Raw genomic sequence first — 2,449 nt, 5'->3', positions numbered from 1 at the left:
TTGGAGTTGCCTGAACTCTTCAGGCATCCGGTGAACTTCTCCGGGCAGAGCATTGTCGTAGTAATGCTCAGTCAGGCGTCTGTTGCTCCTGTCGGAGTGGAAGGGCCAGAAGCCGTACAAGCGCACCTCCTCGCATACCTGTGTGGCGAAACTCACCAGAAGCAGTCCTAGATACCCAAGAATATGAAGAAAAGGGAGTAGAACAGAATGAGATACAAAGGAAAGATTGGTTTAAGAAATGGAAAGAGACTAAACGAAATAAAACAAAAGGGTCAATTGCTCAGTAGATATCAAAGAACACGGAACAAGACGAGTTTTTCTTAACGCTCCTGAAATTAGTATTGTAGACTAATTTTAGTCTGGCATCGTCTGGCACATTGTATTCAGCCATAGGCTTAGGTTGATTAGAGGGTACTTGGGAGTTCTGATGTGCATAGGGCTAATGCGTATTTTATCGTATAATGTGTAGTATGCATTTTTATTTCCTAAAATTCATATCAATCGGAAGATAACGCTCCCTTCTGGTGTAGATTGCCAGTTTAAGGTTTTGTTCATGTACCTGTAGACAGTCTATGAGCCTTTATACCATTCTCTCTCCAAATTGACAGAATAGATCTTGTCACGATTGGATATGGTAAGATGACTTGGTTCCGGGCATTGTTTCCTTGCAGAGCTTGTTGTGCTTTTAAGGCGCTCCTTGCGTGTTTGCCGGAGAGAAAGGCCCAAATCCACAAGTAGCTGTCTCCGTACGCTGAGAGGTCAGACATCAGGGTTTTAACGTCTATGGTGCTTTCTTCTCTTCTGCCTTTGCGGTATCTAGATGAAATAAAAGGGAGCACGGTTAGTCAGCTTTCATATGTTCAAATCTCACAACTTTACTTTAATTACATGAACATAAAACTCGTAGATAAGTTAAAAATTTTCTTGTTAATTTGGCGCACAATATTTAGTAGGGTAATAATTGTGCTGTGCAAATAGCAAAGGAGATACACAACCAGATGATTTTGAGATAATGCTGAGCTATATACTATATCTAAGATGTATCGCAGTGGTGTTCTATCACATTTAAACTGTATTCAGTATAAGTAGTAGTATAAGACGTACCTGTATTTGATCATGGACGGATTCATGGTTATCAGATTGGTTTTGTTTCCGATGTCCTCCAAATATTTTTCGTCCATTGGAGCCATGTTGAACCTACAAGTTGGGAACAAAAAGGAAAATTATGTACTCATTTCAATGTTTTTATTTAGTTTATTTATGGTCATACGATACATCGATAATCATCAACAAAACCAGGTAATACTCATCAACGTATCCAGGTAATACTCATCAACATAACCGGGAAATGCTGATCTCATATAAAGCATGCATTGACGTGGCCTAAAACTGTAGTTCAATTAAAGAAGTTTCTTAAGCAACAATATATTCAAATCTACCTGGCTAGTTTACAGCAATTTAACCAGTGCTTGAATATATCAAAGTACCTCACCTAAACACAAACTCAGAGGCGTCTATCTCTTTTCCACAGCCGCTTCCCTTCAGTATCCCTCCGTTCCCTACCAGGCTGCAAGTATTGAAGCGTTTGTTCTCAAACGGACTCAACTGCGAAAAAAATATATGGTTAAACAAGGCCCTATATTCTCAATAGCTTCTCAACATGTAGGAAAAGTTTGGAAGTCAGAGTATAGTATTGAACAAAGAATAGTTTGGGTACCCACACAGTGTTATATGGAGTAATAGGCTATCTACAGTGATCAGCAAACTTCGAACCTACCTTAGGAAATCCTTTCATGACTTCATTTGGCACATCGAATATCCTGGTTACGTCGCTATGGGGCATTAGCCCAAATTGCTTGACTATTCCTTGAGTGACTAGAAAATTTCCGTTCGCAAAGCGACTGTCAGGTACGATTCTTTTCCTGTTAGGGGAAGGAACCACATGAAACTGATCACAAAATGTTGCTTGAAACCTTTAGGAACATTAGAATAAAGCCTATGCCTAACACCTTTGTAACTTGTCCGCAGTATTCCCTGCATTTCCTAACAGCAGTAAATTTACTTATCGTTTACGCCACTGTTTATGAAATCAAGGGCAAATAAATTGAAGTCAAAAGTTCTATCTATGCGTGTCAAGCGTGTTCTATCGTGTTCTGCCTCTGGTCCCTACATATAAGTTGTAATGTCATGACTTCACAATGCGGCCTTAACCAGCCAAGATGGCGGACACCAAATCGCGTCATAGTCATGTGACCCTAAACATACTATAGCCCTTTTTCTTATACCATGAGACATTGGTAGATGTGATCACATCTAGGCATTCTGGATACCCCGGAGAGCAACATTATTACCATGTCTACATAGACCTAACACGGTACGCACGTACTACATAGCGTTGTCATGACAATGCTAACGTTGTTACTCGCCCCTTGGCTCGAACCATAGTTCC

General features: G+C 40.2%; 1 protein-coding gene across 1 annotated transcript; it reads right to left on the bottom strand.

Annotated features, from left to right (window-relative positions):
* Positions 1-67: 67 nt before the first annotated feature.
* Positions 68-1,795, bottom strand: LOC118428104 (alpha-2,8-sialyltransferase 8E-like). The gene is made up of 5 exons (XM_035838077.1): positions 1,778-1,795; positions 1,493-1,605; positions 1,105-1,197; positions 751-816; positions 68-167 (listed from the first exon to the last, which is right to left on the bottom strand). The coding sequence occupies exons 1-5, from the start codon at positions 1,793-1,795 to the stop codon at positions 68-70; spliced, it is 390 nt and encodes a 129-aa protein (XP_035693970.1).
* Positions 1,796-2,449: the final 654 nt, after the last annotated feature.

This window comes from Branchiostoma floridae, chromosome 12, assembly GCF_000003815.2.
Source record: "Branchiostoma floridae strain S238N-H82 chromosome 12, Bfl_VNyyK, whole genome shotgun sequence".
NCBI classification, from domain to species: Eukaryota; Metazoa; Chordata; class Leptocardii; order Amphioxiformes; family Branchiostomatidae; genus Branchiostoma; species Branchiostoma floridae.
Note: the sequence above shows the minus strand (reverse complement) of the source record. Positions and strands in the feature narration are given on the sequence as shown.